This window comes from Podarcis gaigeae (genome assembly GCF_964106915.1).
Source record: "Podarcis gaigeae genome assembly, chromosome: 1".
Classification (NCBI taxonomy): Eukaryota; Metazoa; Chordata; class Lepidosauria; order Squamata; family Lacertidae; genus Podarcis; species Podarcis gaigeae.
In genome coordinates, this window is record NC_139678.1 from 17,356,791 (window position 1) to 17,375,658 (window position 18,868).

An 18,868-nucleotide genomic window follows, 5' to 3' on the forward strand; every position below is an offset into this window, starting at 1 on the left:
TGTTTTCAACCCACATAAAGCTGTACTTACACCGAGTGCTGAGGCTGATGGTGGCCCAGCTCACTCCTTTCAGATGACCGTGCCGAGTCCGCCGGACTGGCATGTTAGGAGAACTGAGTTACTTCCCGCGTTGCGGCATGGAGAGCGTGGGTCGTTTAAGCAACGACGTCCGATTGATTCCTGCATTAGGCATAGGGGATACTATATCCAAATGACACATCCGGAAGAGGGGCTTTGCAGCTGAGAGGCCACAGAATCAAGTCTGCAGCATAACAAGGGAAATCCCTCGGGTAAGGGGGGGGGGGAACAACCACCTCCGAAACGGTGGGGGAGGGGGGAGAGAGAGAAGAGTAAACCTGAAACACAGCCAATAACCCTAAAGACTCCTTGGGATATTCTGGACCTAAAAAGCCCTCCAATCAGAGCCGCGGGGGCAGGAGAAAACAGACACATGCCTCCCTGAACCATATATGTCTTAGATTAGGCAGAGTTTGAAGGGACTGAAACAGGAGATGGGTCTTCGAGACCCGTCAACCGGCATCACATGTCACTTGTCAATGTGAAATACTGCAGAGTTCTGAGGTCCTGTTTTGAGAAGAGGAATTAGGTTAGGGAGGGGAGAACATGTGTCAAACTTTTTCAAATAATAATAATAATAACAACAACAGCAGCAACAACAACAACAACAACAGTAATTATATACAGCTAGTTTCAATTAAGTGGTGGTAGGGGTTTTTTTTTTACCTGCAAAAAAAAAAAGGACTGTTAAACTTTTCAAAGTTAAAAAAAGAAAACACTAGCTTTTTATTATAGGGCGGATCAGGGAAGCCATAAGGAATCAAACGATTGCCAAATCTGGAAGCAAGAATTGGGAATCTGTAGCACATTCTTGAGAGCCTGGCTTTGGCTGCCAAGGTCTCTCTTCTGCCCAGGCACTTATTTCCCTGGCCAATTCTCTAATGAGATTAATCTCAATTAATCTGCAGAAGGAGACAAGAGTCCCAAATCAACAGATGCTGGAAGGGGAGGCTGCGCAGAAATTCTGAAATCTATCGCAGCCACTCTTCAATTAGTGTTTTATTATTAAAACTGTCTCTCTCTGGCGTAATATTATGTGTAATTCACCAGCAGAGAGGGAAATTATAAAATCCACACGGAGTCAAGAAGACTCTTCCAAAATCAATCAGAGTGCATGAGGAAACGCATCATTAGAGCTTTGAAAACGCCTGGTTTTTGCATGAAAACATGCTGACACAAACTAACAATTCCTGCCATGGGTACGTTCATATCATACATTCAAAGCACTGTGACGATACCACTATAAACAGCCGCAGCTTACCTCAAATAATTCTGGGGCCTGTAGTTTGCTAAGGGTGCTGAGAGTTTTTAGGAGACCCCCTTTTTTGCTCACAGAGATACAGTATTTCCAGAATTCTTTGTGTAGAGGAATCAATTGCCGGAGCCTGGGAATTGCAGGAGCTTAAAGGGGTCTGCTACAATTCTCAGCATCCTCAACAAACGACAGCTCCAAGCCATGGCTGTTACAATTCAATTCAAAGTTTATTTGTTGTTGCGGCCATCCCGGTCATTCCAATGGAAAAAGGAGATAAAAATATTCTATGCCTTGCTGTGCAGAATATCTATCTATCTATCTATCTATCTATCTATCTATCTATCTATCTATCTCTATCTATCTATCTATCTATCTATCTATCTATCTATCTATCTATCTATCTCTATCTATCATCTATCTATCTATCTATCTATCATCTATCTATCTATCTATCTATCTATCTATCTATCTATCTATATCTATCTATCTCTATCTATCATCTATCTATCTATCTATCTATCTATCTATCTATCTATCTATCTATCTATCTATCTCTATCTATCATCTATCTATCTATCTATCTATCTATCTATCTATCTATCTATCTATCTATCATCTATCTATCTATCTATCTATCTATCTATCTATCTATCTTAAAATACAGACCTGCACAAACAAGTTTCTATATTAAATTCACTAGGCTATACATACCGAGGGTTCATTTCACAAAGCAGTTGTTCCACTGTAGTAAGTAGGGCATTTATAGTGCATAGCTTTCCCTAAAGGATCCTGGGAACTGTAGCACTGCGCGAGGTTCAAAGGATTCTTTGGGGGGAAATCATGTGCTTTAAGACTAATGTAAACAGTTAATTAAGTACCGCTTACGCATCCCCAATCAACATAACAGCCAGTAAAGTAAATATTGCTTTAGCTAGAATGGAATAAAAGCAGCAGTTAGGAAAAAAACAACAGGCAAGATCCAGGAAAATATGAAACACGTTCATATCCCATTGCTTTCAGTAGGAGAGAGCTAAGCATGTTTTAATTCTGCCTATTTGGTGGACAATTGCTTCATTTGTTCCATCCTAATTGATGCAATAGATATACATGGGCCCTGTCTTTGCGAATGTGCATGCTATACCAAACACACACACCACCATGCCGAAAGCAATAGCACTAGCCAGATTTGTGCCGATGAGCAATAGGGCAGGAAGCTTTTCATTCCTGAGTCACAAGTTCCAGCCTGGCAGAAGTCAGTAACAGGGTTGTCAAATGATAGCCAAAAAATGCCTTCATGACAGGTCAGTTTGTCTTGCTGGCACCTAAGATTCTAAAATAGACAACTTTCATCAACTGAATACTGGCTAAACGTATTCCAGGTCCTATTTCAGCAACATAACTTGCCATTGTACAGTGGTACTTCAGGTTACATACGCTTCAGGTTACATATGCTTCAGGTTACAGACTCCGCTAACCCAGAAATAGTGCTTCAGGTTAAGAACTTTGCTTCAGGTTGAGAACAGAAATCGTGGTCCGGTAGTGTGGCAGCAGCAGCAGGCCCCATTAGCTAAAGTGGTGCTTCAGGTTAAGAACAGTTTCAGGTTAAGTACGGACCTCCAGAATGAATTAAGTACTTAACCCAAGGTACCACTGTACATGTATGCCGCTGAGCTGAACAACTATTATTGTACAAATTTTCATGCTTTTTAAACAACAACAACAACAACATATCAAGCCATTAGCAGCTGAATAATGTATGGCTTGCACCAAATTCTGGCATTCAGGTGTGTTACCACTCAGCATTCAATAGCAGATTGTTCTGAGAACCTGGATTGTTATAGTTCTTTAGCAAAGAAAGAATTGGTTTGCAGGGTGTATGGTCACAACCTGCTCCCCAACCACTATGGGAAACCTAGTTTTAAAGTGGGGTTCTCTCCCCTCCCCACCAGGGCACAGTGATAGGTATCATGTCAACTTACAGAAGCAGTAAGAAGAACTAATTCAACCTACCGAAAGTCAGGAAATTTTAATTATAGGAACAAGTAAGGGGCAGAAAGCCACTGATTCATGGCACAGAGACAAAAGGAAAGTAAACCAAAAGGGGGTAAAAAGGGGGAGGGCATTATCATTTATTATTTTCGACTCATTCTCGTGCCTAAATGGAATGAAGTCATCTCTTCCTAGAGAGCAACAGAAGATATTGATTATCAAAGTGCTGCTGTTGAAATCAGGCCAATAGGAAGCCCAGATAAAACTGAAGTGGATTTGAAAATCAAGCCTATTAGTGAGAACAATCCCTCTTAGGCTGAAGGAAATTACACATCTGATGAATGCACAAGCGAGCTTCCCACAGGCTGAGCCAAAGATGTAACTCAGAAACTCAGCAGATCAGATTAAACTGCAGATAACAGCCAGGGAGGCCTGCTATTCATTCATTCCCAAATGTGCTACATGCTTTGAAAGAGCGACTCTTCCAAATGCGTTTCAGGAACTAGAACCCAAAAGACAGTTTTGCCACCCCTTCTGAATATGCTACTAAAGTAAGAGAGAAAGACTACTGAATTTAGGGTGGCCATGTTGCCCTGCTTTGCAGAGGACCCTCCTCTATTTGAAGGGCTGTCCTCTCCAGGGATAGGAACTCTAAGGGTGAGCAATTGGACCTTGAAGTTGCCCATCAACAGTTTACACCTGGAGTACAGGCTGAGTAGACACACCTGTCTTCCCAATTATTGCAAGATGCGCCATGTTTCTATTTAAATTACAGTATTTATTTCTAAATTCACGAAGGAGACACTTGAGAGTCCCATGGAGTGCAAGAAGATCAGACCCATCTATTCTTAAGGAAATCAGCCCTGAGTGCTCACTGGAAGGACAGATTGTGAAGCTGAGGCTCCAATACTTTGGCCACCTCATGAGAAGAGAAGATTCTCTAGAAAAAACTCTGATGTTGGGTAAGATTGAGGGCACAAGGAAAAGGGGATGACAGAGGACGAGATGGTTGGACAGTGTTATCAAACTTCAATTTGATGAAACTCAGGGAGGCAGTGGAAGATTGGAGTACCTGGCATGCTCTGGTCCATGGGGTCACGAAGAGTCGGACACGACTAATCGACTAAACAACAACAATAATTAAATCAGCATATGCTAATTCTATGCAAACTTTTTTGGCGAGGGGGGATATACATATCCCCCTTTTGGGCCGTGTGTAAGTGGCTAAAGTTGACTATAAAGAAGGAGCTTTCAAGCTTTCTGTTGCAAGGTGTGATGGAGAGTCACACATGGAATTATATTAAGGTGCAACTCCAAACACTCTTGGATGAGACTGATTTTCTAGATCCATTTCAGGCCTGGTGTGGGGAATAAGGCTGCCTAGGTCGCCCTGTATTATAACCTATGCTGGCACAGAGGTGTGTGTGTGTGTCCCTGTTTGTTCTCCTTGACCTCTCAGTGACATTTGAAACCGTCTGTCTTACACAGCCCTCTGGGGAGAATGTCTGAGCTGACAACCTTAATACGCATGGAGGTTATACAATGCCTGTTCTTCATTCTAATTTCAGAGAATCATAGAGTTGGAAGGAACACAGGGGTCATCCAGTCCAATCCCTTGAAATGCAGGGAACTTTTGCCCGACATGGGGTTCGAACCCACAGCCCTGAAATTAAGTGCCTTGTGGTCTACCAGCTGAGCTGTTTGTGGGGACATTATAGAACAAGGAGCATTCATTCTGATTCATTTGTGTGGAGTTCTTTAAAGTCTCCTAACTAATGCACAGTCTTCAAAATTTGGGTCAGTAGAAGTCTTCCCATCAATCACTTGTCCTACACTTTTAGTGCATTTCCTCTGTCAATTTCCCAACATGAAGAGTCAATTTTTTAAATATTTGTTGTGCCAGAGTTATTTAATCCACAAACCTAAATTTCCAGCATACAATCAAATCCCCCCACACAATGCTGACAATCTCAAGGCAACACTAATCTATTCTCTCCACTGGCTTTACTCAAGCCCTTTTAATTTTCTCCCTCTCTCTTAGAAAAACGGACAAAACCTTGGTTTCTGAAGAATGTTTTTGTCAGTGTGGAGAAAACTTCAAGAAGCTTCCCTAAAAGCTATTACATTTTTAAAAAAATGTGCTTCAAAGTGACAATTATTTTCCTTTTGCATTTCTAAACAGGAACAGTGAACATTCTAGATCAGGGGTCCCCAAACTAAGGCCCGCGGGCCGGATAAGGCCCGAGGGACTCATTTATCCGGCCTGCGGCGACCCCTGCCACCCGCTCTTACCGGCGCTGCACTGTGCGGCTGCCCGCTTCCGGGTCGGAGGAGCACCGAAAATAGCTTGTGCAAGCATTATTTGCGCATGCGCAAGCGTTATTTCCGGTGCACATCCGGGTCAGAGGAAGCCCGTGCACATGCGCACAAGCTATTTCTGGTGCTCCTCCAACCTGGAAGTACGCCGGAAATAGCATGTGTGCATGCGTATGGGCACGCACTCCCCCGCCCTCCGTGAAATCAGTGCTGGAGACGCCGGCCCAAGGCGCGGTAAGTTTGCTGACCCCTGTTCTAGATTATGTGTTGTGATCACCTTAACCCCATATATATCCACTTGACCACATTTGATCTGTGGATCCGTTACAGGTGTCCCATAATACCCATTCTGTATTGTAATATTTTTAGTGTGCCAGTACCTAAACTTTGGAACTCCCTTCCTATTGATACCAAGCAGGAACCTTCTTCATTGTACTCTTCTTGGCACCTGCTAAAAACATTTTTGTTTAGACTCGCTTGCCCAGATATGTAGAATGTGGACTTGTATTTGGTTTTCAGTTTATCAATTTTTATCTTTTTTGAATATTTTAATAGTTGCTTTTAATTGTTTTTACTATTATTATTATTATTATTATTATTATTATTATTATTATTACTATTATTTTGGTCTTTTTGTAAACTGCTTTAAGGTTCCTTACAATCAAGAGGTATAATAAATTTTATGAAATAAAAATAAGTAAATATTCCCTGCCGCAGACCCCTAAAGACAACTGGAAGAGAATCTGTCCACTCAAATTCAAGAAACATTTAAGCACAGCAAGATGAACGCTGAACCTGATATTTTAACATTCTGCAACATTTTGTTGCATGTATCTCTTGGGTTTTGTGTGAGTCTGTGTTTCTCGGTTTCCTTATTTCTCTTTCCTTTTGTGCTGTACCCTTCCATGCTACCCTCTTTTTAATATATATATAAATTTCATTTTCTGCCACGATTCTCTAGTATTACTGGTTACGGTGCCTACTTGTAAATACTGCCAAAAAGAGAACTATCATAAATAAAGTAAGCCAGAATTAATCATTTGCTTAAAAACAAAACCTCTGATGTCCCTAATTTCTTGGCGTGTGATCATTTGGCTCCTGACATCAGCTAATAAGTGTTTTGATCTTTTCGTGAAATACTACTCTTTCATCCTGTCTTAATTGCATCCAAACTGCCACTAAATACTGTGCAAATATTAAAGCTTTTCAGACACTTGGAGGCAATGTTGCATAGCCGGGCTTTGCCTGTGGTGCGTACGTTTATTTCCTGTGTTTAACCACGTCTTGTTTTGCAGACTGCCTTAGCACTTCAAGGAAAAGCCAAAGTAAGACTTTCAAAAGTGGAACCAGCACGACTGATAAGCACAGCTTGTGTTATGGCTGAAATTAACTAGACCAAAAGATACTCTGGTCTAGTCAATTCCACCCAGATCTCTTCTGAATTCTAAGAAATTAAGTGGAAAGTTTGCAATTAAAAATAAGTAAGGCAGAGCCAAAAAAATAATAAATCCCCTCTACTTTCATACAGTTACTGGTATATATGTGCCATTAAAGGGAATTCACTTCGATTGCTGTTATAATTGTAGAAGTTGTGATAGAGCAGGGCTCTTATATTCTTAAGTCAAACTCCTGACGCCTGCCTAATACAGGGTGTCTCTAGATCACACTCTGCATTGTAACATTTCCATATGCCTCTCAATGAATGGTTAATGCAAAAAAAAAGGAAACGGTGATATCATGGGGTTGGAAATCGGTCTTGGGTTTTCTAGATTCACATCAAAAAGATGTTCTATTTAGGACAATGCTGCAGGTTGATACAGAGAGATCGAGATCACTGTAGCTCAAATAAAAACTGAGAGACTACCTGGAGTTTTGACCACTGTCAACCCTACATAAAACATTCCTTTATACTGGGTTTGTCCACTTAATGTGTTTCTTGAGCATTCACCCTAATTTGCTTTTGCAGAGCTTACAGAAGGTTTAAACTATATCTGGTCTTTACTGAACAATCTTTTCTGATTTACTCGTGGGGTGTTTACACACCACCCATTAATCATTATTTCAACCTGCAGTTTTTAAAAAAGGATTTCCTTGTCACTTTCCTAACTGCAAAAAGTCTGTTTATTTTATTTTTTAAAAGTGGATTCGCAGCACTAATCCACTTCAATCTGCATTAATTGTGCAAACCTAAGTTCATGGTAGGGACACGGGTGGTGCTGTGGGTTAAACCACAGAGCCTAGGACTTGCCGATCAGAAGGACAGTGGTTCAAATCCCCGCGATGGGGTGAGCTCCCGTTGCTCGGTCCCTGCTCCTGCCAACCTAGCAGTTTGAAAGCATGTCAAAGTGCAAGTAGATAAATAGGTACCGCTCCGGTGGGAAGGTAAATGGCGTTTCCGTGCGCTGCTCTCATTCGCCAGAAGTGGCTTAGTCATGCTGGCCACACGACCTGGAAGCTGTACCCCGGTTCCCTCAGCCAGTAGAGCGAGATGAGCGCCAAAACTCCAGAGTCATCCGCGACTGGACCTAACAGTCAGGGGTCCCTTTACCTTTAAAATTCACAGTATGTGTCTTAATCCCCTTCACCCACAAAATAGTGACAAGGAAAAAAACCAGGGCCTTTTCCTTAGGATTTTTGTGACCTCCAGGTTGAATGCCATAACATTACACTGTGTTCTGTGGGAAAGAAAAACAAGCCCTGGGCATTATTACAGTCTCTCCCCCTGCCCTCAGTACAAGCCAGCAGGAAAACCCAGTAAAATTGTCTAACAAGAAGACCCTTAGATAGGAACATCAGAAGAGCTCTGCTGGATCATGAGAGCTGGGTTATCTACTCAAGCATCCTGTTCTCACAGTGGCAAACCAGACGTCGCAATGGGAAGCTCACAAGCAGAGGAAAATGATTATGTTGCTTTAACTTACGGCGAGCTTTATTTTAACAGCCGAAATTGTTTCATGTTGGACACGAGCTAACAAAACACAGACTTTGTTCTGAGGTGGAAAATAAAAATAAAAAGATAGCATATCCACGGCACAACAAACTAATTTAAGGCATTCCCATTGCGTGGCTATTATTTTGGAGAAATTGTAAGCCTATGATGCCTGTAATTTAAAAAAGCTAAAAACTGACAGAGACGTTTTCAGTCACTGAAAATACTGTGCAGCGCTGCCCTCTTTTAGCATTCTAAATTTAAGGCTGGCGTGTCACCCTAAGCACACGCCGTTTCCAAAAAGTTCCTCTGCAGTTAAAACAAACAGGCTCTATTGAAAGCACGCCGAGTGCTAAGAATTCCTCCCGCTACCCCAGTCCACCCAACTGATTAATTTAGGTCATACAAGTGGGTGTTTGAGTTAAGTAAGCAGGCAGAGTGATGATGCCAAAGACTTGACTGAACTACTGTAGGCCTCACAAATGCCTAACCCTAATGGGTGGACAAGCCAGTTTTATGAAACAAACCAATGTTAAAAATAGGACACCCAAGAATATTCCAAGAAACTCAAGACACCAATTTGATATGTTTACTTTTTCTCCAGTGTTCTGTTGAATTGCCAACATTACGGCTTACTTTGTAGGTTGTCTTTCCATTTCTTTTAGTCAGCACTCACCCCTCTTTTCTAGGAAAATGGGGGGGGGGGAGAGAAATGTATGTCTATGCATTTGTGAAAGAACTTTGTATTTAACTCAAAAGAACTGGTTTTGAGAATCACAATAAGGACCCGTAATGAAACTCCTATCTGGAATTCACATTCAACGTAACAAAGTGGAAACTTTGTCTTACCTTTGACTGTGCACACAGACCATACATTTTAGGCACATTTTGAGCAAATTTCTCCACCCTCACCTCAATACCACGAGCCAGAATTACCCATCAGAGAACCAGAATTCCCAGCACCCTTAAGAAACTACATTTCCTAGGCTTCAAATTCAGTAATGATGGGAGGAGGACTACAAGTTCTGAGATGGCTTTTCTCTCATATAAATACGTGTCTGTTTGTGTGGACATGCTTGTTTCTGTGCTGTTACATCTGCCAGTTGAGGACTGTCTACAAAAGCAATATGCCAGAATAAACCTTTTAACATGCAACTAGATCCCTTTTAGGTTTTGTTGTAACAGACTCAAGCACGGCTATGCTTCTGGAAACTTTCCTTGTAGAGAATTTTAGGGGGCAAATTGTCTGTTCCTAAATTATAACTTGCCTGCAGTTTGTTTATTTATTAAAAAGATTCTTAAACCTGCCTTTCAGGGCACGCTGCCCTCACAAAGAGGCTTACAACGCTCTGAAAATACACTCTGGTTTGAGAACAAAGAGCTGTTAAGCGCCTTCCTCCTTTCAAAAGACAATAATTATTTTGAAAGCAATAGTCGTGGTAGAGTTTCTTTTTTATAAGTGAAATTATCTATCTCTATCTTGTAAAAAATCACATCATTTAGAGACTCCTTACGTAGCAAGAGACTAATAAATAGAAACGGTGATGATGACAATGTATGTCAGACAATGAATATCTCTCCCCCCCCCCAAAAAAAAATATAGATGGTGGGAACTAATTCAGACAGCGGTGGGATGCTAACTGGTGAGTTCATAACTGGGATGATATTCAAATCAGGTACTTCCAAGCTCACAGTCCTAACTATATAAACTTCCATGTTTGGGGGAGTTCATGAAGAGTCCAATGTGGTGTATCAGACTTGGAAGCCAAAATTCAAATCCCTTCTCTGTCATGGCTGGTGACCCTGGACCCAGGGGTGTAGCTAAGGCACCAAATCTCTCTGTGTTGTGTCTGACTAGCTGCTATCATTGATGTTAAACAAACATTATGGTTTTCATTGTACAACATATCTCAGTGTTTCAATTTCTGGGAATGGAGTTAAGAGATGACCTAACCTGGAGAGAAAACAGCAAAGACCCGATGAAGAGAGCACAGCAGAGGTTATATTTCCGAGAATCCTCCAGAAAAATAATCTCTCAAAGGACCTGTGGATGGCAATTTACCATTGTACTGTTGAGAGTGCATTAACTTATAGTCTGTGTGTGTGGTTTGGGAGCTGCACGGTCAGGGAAAAAGCAATGCTGTCTAGGGTTGTAAAGACTGCAGAGAGAATAACTGGGTGCACTCTTCCCACCTTGGATCAAATCTATGCTTCCAGGTCATAAGAAAGCTGCAGAGATAGTGCAGGATAGTGTGCACCCCGGAAATGATCTTTTTCAGCTTCTGCCTTCTGGAAGAAGGTACAGTACAGGGTTATAAAGACTAGGACTAGCCGCCTGAGAAACAGTTTCTATCCAAATGTGATTTTGGATTTAAACGCAGTGTAAGGTAGTCTCTATGGGAGTATATTGTATTTAATTATGGGGTATCAGAGTTTTTAGGGGGTTAATCAGGCTAGGATAGCTGTAGGTTTTTGAATGTCTGATGTAGATTTTTTCAATTTCGTTGTTCTGTATGGGACGATGACAATAAAGATTATTGTATCATTCATATATATATATATATATATATATATATATATATATATATATATATGCAGGTTTTGGTGTCCTCGGGTGTCTTCCCGTGTAAAAGTTGGGGTGTCTAGGCGACGTTTCGACGAGGTCTCACTCGTCATCTTCAGGCTGGTGCTTTCGGCTTCTTGTTACTGGAACAGAGCGGGATCTCAATGTTTGAGTTCCTATAAATACTGTAGAGGGGGTGTGGTGTCTAGCCTCCAATGTTCTGGGCAGAGAGGAAGTTCCCAGGCTAGTGTGCCTTTTCTTCTTTTGTTCCTTAATTACTTGAGAGATACCTTGAGTGATTTCTTGAGTGATATCCTGAGTACCACTTAGGTGGGTCATTAGGTGTGGATTAGTTGCTAAAGTCTTTGTGTCTTGACCTCTTGAACTTTGTGAAGAGTTTTCCTGAGAAGATGGCTGTATTGCACTTAGTTGTGCTTTGGCTTGGCTTCGTGTATAGGGGCGAGCTGTGGTTTTGTGGCTTGTGTCAGCCAGATCTGTGTAGGGATTGCAGGGGGGTGCAGCATCCGGAGGTGCCACCATGGATTGGCTACTGGATGGTGTCAGTAATTCATCTGTGGAGAGGGTCTGGGTTTGGGTCTGGTGTGGTTGATTGGTGTTGGCGTTCTGTGTGCCTCTGGATCTGGTGTCAGTTTTTGTGGGGAGGGCTAATTTCCAGATGTCTGGCAAGCGGGATGTGTCGTCACGCTTGTTCATGTTGTGAGGGTGTTTCTCTATCTCGATGGCTTCCATGATTATTCTCTTGTGGTGATGTTCCGTGTTAAAGAGCAATTTGGAATCTGCAAAATTAATTTCGTGTCCTGTTTCTTTCATGTGTTGGAAAAGAGAGGAAGTTTTTTCTTCTTTTTTGACGGCATTCTTGTGTTCTGCGATACGTGCATTTATTCGTCTGTTTGTTTGTCCAATGTACGTGGCTGGGCAGACTTTGCAGGGTATTTCATAGATCCCTTGGTTTTCCAACTGGATTTTATCCTTGGGGTTTCTGAGGATATTGGCTATTTTTTGGTTGGTGCAAAAGGCTGTTTTGATATTGTGTTTATGGAGGATTTTGCTAATTTTATCTGTAGTGCCCTTGATATAAGGAAGGAGGGCCATGCCATTGTTTTCTTCTGTGTCTTGGTTTTTGGGGGGTGTTTCCTTTTGGATTAGCTTCGTAATCCTGTTTTGCTGGTATCCATTGGCAATTAACACATTTGAGAGATTCTGTAACTCAGTTGTCAAGTGGTCTTTGTCAGCCAGGCGTTTGGTTCTGGAGATGAGAGTCTTGGCTACGGAGTTTATTTGTGCAGGGTGGTGGTGTGATTGTGCATGTAAGTAGCGGTTGGTGTGTGTTTTTTTCTGGTAGATAGTGTGTCCTAGGGAGCCATCAGGTTTTTTGTAGATTAGGACGTCAAGGAAGGGAAGTTGGTTGTTGGCTTCTATTTCCATAGTGAATTGTATTTTGGGGTGTAAGTTGTTGAGATGTGTGAGGAAGCTATCCAGTTTTTCCTTCCCGTGTGGCCAAATTACAAAGGTGTCGTCAACATATCTGAGCCAAAGTTTGGGTTTGTGTTCTGACTTGTCTAAAGCATTGGTTTCAAAGTGTTCCATGTACAGGTTTGCGATGACCGGTGAGAGGGGTGATCCCATAGGTGCTCCTTCTATCTGTTTGTATCTTTGTCCATTGTGGATGAAGTACGTGTTGGTTAGGCAGTGGTTGGTCAGGTCCAAGATGTATTCGGGGGGATTGTATTCGGGGTCATCGCAAACCTGTACATGGAACACTTTGAAACCAATGCTTTAGACAAGTCAGAACACAAACCCAAACTTTGGCTCAGATATGTTGACGACACCTTTGTAATTTGGCCACACGGGAAGGAAAAACTGGATAGCTTCCTCACACATCTCAACAACTTACACCCCAAAATACAATTCACTATGGAAATAGAAGCCAACAACCAACTTCCCTTCCTTGACGTCCTAATCTACAAAAAACCTGATGGCTCCCTAGGACACACTATCTACCAGAAAAAAACACACACCAACCGCTACTTACATGCACAATCACACCACCACCCTGCACAAATAAACTCCGTAGCCAAGACTCTCATCTCCAGAACCAAACGCCTGGCTGACAAAGACCACTTGACAACTGAGTTACAGAATCTCTCAAATGTGTTAATTGCCAATGGATACCAGCAAAACAGGATTACGAAGCTAATCCAAAAGGAAACACCCCCCAAAAACCAAGACACAGAAGAAAACAATGGCATGGCCCTCCTTCCTTATATCAAGGGCACTACAGATAAAATTAGCAAAATCCTCCATAAACACAATATCAAAACAGCCTTTTGCACCAACCAAAAAATAGCCAATATCCTCAGAAACCCCAAGGATAAAATCCAGTTGGAAAACCAAGGGATCTATGAAATACCCTGCAAAGTCTGCCCAGCCACGTACATTGGACAAACAAACAGACGAATAAATGCACGTATCGCAGAACACAAGAATGCCGTCAAAAAAGAAGAAAAAACTTCCTCTCTTTTCCAACACATGAAAGAAACAGGACACGAAATTAATTTTGCAGATTCCAAATTGCTCTTTAACACGGAACATCACCACAAGAGAATAATCATGGAAGCCATCGAGATAGAGAAACACCCTCACAACATGAACAAGCGTGACGACACATCCCGCTTGCCAGACATCTGGAAATTAGCCCTCCCCACAAAAACTGACACCAGATCCAGAGGCACACAGAACGCCAACACCAATCAACCACACCAGACCCAAACCCAGACCCTCTCCACAGATGAATTACTGACACCATCCAGTAGCCAATCCATGGTGGCACCTCCGGATGCTGCACCCCCCTGCAATCCCTACACAGATCTGGCTGACACAAGCCACAAAACCACAGCTCGCCCCTATACACGAAGCCAAGCCAAAGCACAACTAAGTGCAATACAGCCATCTTCTCAGGAAAACTCTTCACAAAGTTCAAGAGGTCAAGACACAAAGACTTTAGCAACTAATCCACACCTAATGACCCACCTAAGTGGTACTCAGGATATCACTCAAGAAATCACTCAAGGTATCTCTCAAGTAATTAAGGAACAAAAGAAGAAAAGGCACACTAGCCTGGGAACTTCCTCTCTGCCCAGAACATTGGAGGCTAGACACCACACCCCCTCTACAGTATTTATAGGAACTCAAACATTGAGATCCCGCTCTGTTCCAGTAACAAGAAGCCGAAAGCACCAGCCTGAAGATGACGAGTGAGACCTCGTCGAAACGTCGCCTAGACACCCCAACTTTTACACGGGAAGACACCCGAGGACACCAAAACCTGCATTCCTGTACCCGTGAAAATCTACGAAAGCATATATATATATATATATATATTCCTTCCAGTAGCACCTTAAAGACCAACTAAGTTAGTTCTTGGTATGAGCTTTCGTGTGCATGCACACTATCTGTGCATGCACACTATCTGTGCATGTGTATCTGAAGAAGTGTGCATGCACACGAAAGCTCATACCAAGAACTAACTTAGTTGGTCTTTAAGGTGCTACTGGAAGGAATTTTTTTTGTTTTGACTATGGCAGACCAACACGGCTACCTATCTGTAACTGTATCATATATATCATCATCATCATTGCAAAAGACCTGACCTCTCTCTCTGCCAAGCTGTGGCCACAGTACATGGGGCCACAGGCACACACACAGGGTCTGTCTCCCTTTGGAGAATAGAGGACATGGCTGAAACTGTCGTGTTTTAAGAAACAGGATTTATTCGCCTATTTACACCTTCAGTTTGCATGGAGCAAGTCCAGATCTTACTGCATGGTCCATAGCAGTGCAGGAGACCATTTTGTCTCCCTCTCTAAGATGGATCTCCCCCCCTACTTCATTCTCCTTCTTCCCAGAAGACCTTGCTCTCCACCAGAGCAGTGACCCTGGCAGCCTTCCAAATCTCCAGTCTCTGGTCACACCTGAGACAAGAAGTTCCTTGTTGCCTTGTTGCCGACCCTCAATGGCTCTCTATTGTAATGCCAACAGTCTGCTCTTCCCTCAGCCAGCCAGGCTGGTTTGCATAAGGCAGCCCAGGAATTCCCTGTCTGGCACAGCTCTGCAGTTAATTTTTTAAATCCATATCCCAATCAAAATCCTAGTATTTATTTGTTCCTAGTGTTTAGGGGGACCCCCCCTATTTCTATAACACTGTTATTTTGATTGATTGATTAAATTTGTATACCACCCTTCATCTGTAGATCTCAGGATGGTTCACAACACAAAATTACAATATAAAAACCACAAAATGAATAACAAAGTAAGAACAACAAACCAATAATTCCCCCTCACACAACACATTTAAAAGGGCGTGGGATGTCAATCAGGCAAAGGCCTGCTTGAAGAGGAACATTTAAAGAGTTTGTGCATATTGTGATTACCCATTAAAAAAATGAGACTGTCCTTCAAACCAACGGCAACAGCAGGCTCACAATATCTATGATGTGCACCAAGATCAGCTATGGTTAGATATGGCACTGCTTGGACCAGCCGATCCCTCTCAAATCTACCATCTCGTAGGGTTCTTGCAAGGACAGAATGGGCAGTGTGCCAGCATTGCACTGTAAGTGGCTGGCACATATGATATGGGATCCTCTCCGAAGCCTATGGTGGAGACGTGGGAACTTAACTGCAGCTACCTGAGTTAACCTTCTGTCATTCAACTGGAAACCAGTCTTCTTATGCCTGTGGCACAAACCTCCCACAGCCAATCACCTGAGCACATGATACAGAACTTTTAATACAGTCTACATAGCATTTAAGAGCATATGCCGATGTCCAGAATGTAAGACTTTGGGGCTTACAGGGTCATGTTACTAGAAGCCACATAGTGTACATAGGCTCTTCCACTGTGGGAGGCAGCCGGGTCAATGTTTGCAGCCAAGTGTAAATAGACTTGGGGAAACCTGAGCCTTGGCTTTAACATATAAACTTTCATGAGGTTCATAAAGCTACAGACCTAAACAAGTTTACTTCAACCTGGGTCCTACTGATTTAATTGGGGCTTGGCTTCCAAATTAGCATGCTTAAAATTTTTAGGCTAAATATCTATCTAAGTTTTGCATTTTTCATGCTGTTAAGCAGTCACAGAATACCAGCAAAGATACGTATCTAAAGAGAGAGAGAGAGAGAGCAAGCAAGCTCAATTTTAGTTTTCAGAATTAACTACTGAAATGTCATGAGAAAGAAGACAAACAAGGCACCCTGGAAAGCAACTCGAAATAAATTAAGCAATAAATACTATGATTAGAGATGTCAGTTCCAGTTGCTCGCTGCTCCTCATTTTAGTTCTCCATATTTCTCCACACCTTTGCATTTTTTCAAAGTCCTTACTGAAATTCTCCTAATGTGAATTTCTCCTAATATACAATTTTATGTATGTTATTTTGCCCAATATCTGTATTTTTTTGCAAGCCATTTTCCTTAATATCATGCACTTTTGTATGCTACTTTCACCAATATATACATTTACATATATACAAATGTGCATTCTTGTGCGCATAGCTTGGCTAGAGAACTGCACTGCAAAATTCAGAAAAATGCAAATTTCAAAGGATGGCAGCCTACTCATTTATCTATTGCTTTAGGAATCGTTACTTAAGTAAGGTATGAACTTAATCACATTTCTCCCCAACACTAATTATGATCAGACTGCTCCTTTGTAAATAAATCACCCTACAATCAGCACCTGAAGTCACACAGCAGTACCTGAGTCACCCAAACCTTGCATTCAGCTTTTCAAGTAACAAGGACCATTACTGCATCTCCCAGTGTTGTGTGCATTTAAAAAAAAAAGAATTGCAGCAAATATCCTTGCAGCAATGAAGGACAGGGCATTTTATACTTTCCCTCTGTACTGTTTTACTAACTAAAACTGCCAGCCCAGGTTGCAGTTTTCCACACAGGAGGTATTTCCCCCCTGTGGATGAAACAGCTGCCAGAGGTATGTGCAGTTTTTATTGGAAAAATGGAACAGCTTAAAGATCATGTTCACAGCAAGAATCTCTTCAACTCCAAGTGTCCAAAGATGCTGTTTTTGGCTGCAGCTGAAGTGGTTAAGCCAAGATGTGAAGTCTTCCGTGCTGTTCATATATAACTGCACATCAGCCCTGCAAAACTGGGTGTGTGTGTCATCTTATAGCCTCTTATACTGGGGACAGCAGAATTCTATTGCCCAGAAGTGTTTTTCTTTTCTTTTTTAATAAGATATTTATTAAAGATTTTCTTAATACAATAGAAAAAACAAACAAAATAACATATAACTTTACAATAATCATATTTTCTTCGCTTCATTGGACTTCCTCGCGTCTCTCGTTCCTGCGTTCCAAGTTTATCAAACTTTACCCAGCAATTTATCACCTTGTTTCAATTCTTATTTATAATTTTCCAATATTGTGTCCCTAATTTTAGATAATTTTACCCAAACCTTAAAAGCTTAATTTTAACATAATATTTATCCAAAATTTAACTTTTCTTATATTTTCACTTATCTTCATATTCCTTTCAACTAATTTAATGGCGCCAAATTATTTATAATCTTGCATCTTTCTTAACACTCATACAATTTACAATATTTTTGTAAGTAGTCCTTAAATTTCTTCCAGTCCTCCTCCACAGCCTCTTCTCCCAGGTCTCGGATTCTGCCGGTCATTTCTGCTAGCTCCATATAGTCTATCAGTTGCATCTGCCATTCTTCCAGTGTGGGCAAATCTTGGGTTTTCCAGTGTTTGGCGACTAGTATCCTTGCTGCTGTTGTTGCATACATAAAAAATGTTCGGTCCTTCTTTAACACCCTCTGGCTGACGATGCCTAAAAGAAAGGCCTCTGGTTTCTTAGGGAAGGTATACTTAAATACCTTTTTCAATTCATTATATATCATTTCCCAGAAAGCCTTAACTCTAGGGCAGGTCCACCAGAGGTGAAAGAACGTTCCTTCAGTTTCTTTACATTTCCAACATTTATTATCAGACAAATGGTATATTTTTGCAAGCTTGACTGGGGTCATGTACCACCTATATATCATTTTCATAATATTTTCTTTCAAGACATTACATGCTGTGAATTTCAGACCGGTGGTCCATAACCTTTCCCAGTCAGCAAACATGATATTGTACCCAATATCCTGTGCCCATTTTATCATAGCCGATTTGACCGTTTCATCTTGTGTATTCCATTTTAACAGCAAATTATACATTCTTGAAAGTACCTTAGTCTTAGGTTCTAGCAATTCCGTTTCCAACTTCGATTTTTCCACCTGGAATCCTATCTTTTTATCCAACTTAGAAACCACGTTTAACTCTGTCTCTTTCTGAAACCTTTCTGACTCTGAAGGTGTCAATTCCCCCCCCCCATACCTTAGTTTTCTGCTTGTTAAGTTTAAATCCCGCCACCCGACCAAACTCCTGAATCAATTGTAATACCCTTTTCGTACTAGATTCTGGCTCCTGTAGGGTCAAAACCAGGTCATCTGCAAAAGCTTTGAGTTTATACTGTTTCGCTCCGACCTGAATTCCTTCCACCGGTCGGTCCCCTCTAATCATGTTCAAGAGCACCTCCAGGACCAAAATGAATAACAAAGGAGAGATAGGGCAACCTTGTCGTGTTCCTGAAGTGTTTTTCTTTTTTTGCCCCACAAACGGACCTCCATCTCGGGTGGTCAGACATTGTA

The 18,868-nt window shown here is 41.6% G+C and overlaps 1 protein-coding gene across 27 annotated transcripts in view; it reads right to left on the reverse strand.

Annotated features, from left to right (window-relative positions):
* The window catches only part of EVL (Enah/Vasp-like), a 151,591-nt gene that overhangs the window by 54,798 nt on the left and 77,925 nt on the right, over nt 1–18,868 (reverse strand). The window contains exon 1 of one of the 27 annotated variants that reach the window (XM_083733409.1): nt 31–601. The exons of 23 other annotated variants lie outside the window; for them this stretch is intronic. In XM_083733409.1, coding sequence (XP_083589535.1) covers nt 31–103 — 73 coding nt within the window. In that variant the 5' untranslated portion in view covers nt 104–601. Of the gene's footprint in view, nt 1–30; nt 602–18,868 lie in introns of those variants that run through there. 3 more of the 27 variants (XM_083733406.1, XM_083733407.1, XM_083733408.1) reach the window with 3 other exon arrangements.